Source organism: Charadrius vociferus, unplaced genomic scaffold, assembly GCF_000708025.1.
Source record: "Charadrius vociferus isolate BGI_N301 unplaced genomic scaffold, ASM70802v2 scaffold3, whole genome shotgun sequence".
Taxonomy (NCBI): domain Eukaryota; kingdom Metazoa; phylum Chordata; class Aves; order Charadriiformes; family Charadriidae; genus Charadrius; species Charadrius vociferus.
In genome coordinates this window covers 1,507,453-1,508,007 of record NW_009647748.1, presented here as the reverse complement: position 1 = coordinate 1,508,007, position 555 = coordinate 1,507,453, and the positions used below count along the sequence as shown (strand labels likewise).

At 62.5% G+C, this 555-nt stretch overlaps 1 protein-coding gene across 1 annotated transcript in view; it reads left to right on the top strand.

Annotated features, from left to right (window-relative positions):
- The window catches only part of NKX2-5 (NK2 homeobox 5), a 2,448-nt gene extending 2,236 nt beyond the window's left edge, over positions 1-212 (top strand). Inside the window, exon 3 of the mRNA XM_009882095.1 lies at positions 23-212. Coding sequence (XP_009880397.1) covers positions 23-212 — 190 coding nt within the window. The remainder of the gene's footprint in view (positions 1-22) is intronic.
- The last annotated feature ends 343 nt before the right edge of the window (positions 213-555 follow it).

Here is a 555-nt window from a genome sequence, read left to right as displayed (position 1 = left end):
TCGTCTTCTCACCCGCCCTCAGCTCCCCCCTTGCGGGGCTGCTAACGCCGGCCTCGGCTGCGCCCCGCAGACACCCGGTATCGGGCCGGGAGCGGCTCTCGCCAGCGGGAAGCCCAGAACAGATATCCTTGGATGAGGACAGACCCCCACACACCCCGGACAAGGAATACAGACACTCCGACCTGCCAGGTCCCCGTAGGGTTATGCACTAAAACGTGAGTTAGTATTGAAATGCACTGTCCTCCCCTTGCCCCGCCGCCCGTTCGTACGTGTTTCCCTTTGCTGTACAAGCTGATGGAGATCAGCAAGTTGTCATTAAAGAGAGTGGCTTAACCTTGCACGTCCCTGGCCTTCCTTGTGCGGCCCGGGTCGCCCAGCACCCCCCGGAGACGGAGCCGCCCGCCCCGGGGCTCTCACCGGCCGCACGCTGCCGCCTCCTCCGCTCCGGGAGCCTTTCCCTGCCGCCCCCCTCTGCTTTGCGTAGCCCTCCCGTAATTTCACCAATTGCCCTTGTGACGCCCGCAAACGGTGCTTGTGTTTTAAACGTCTTTCAAA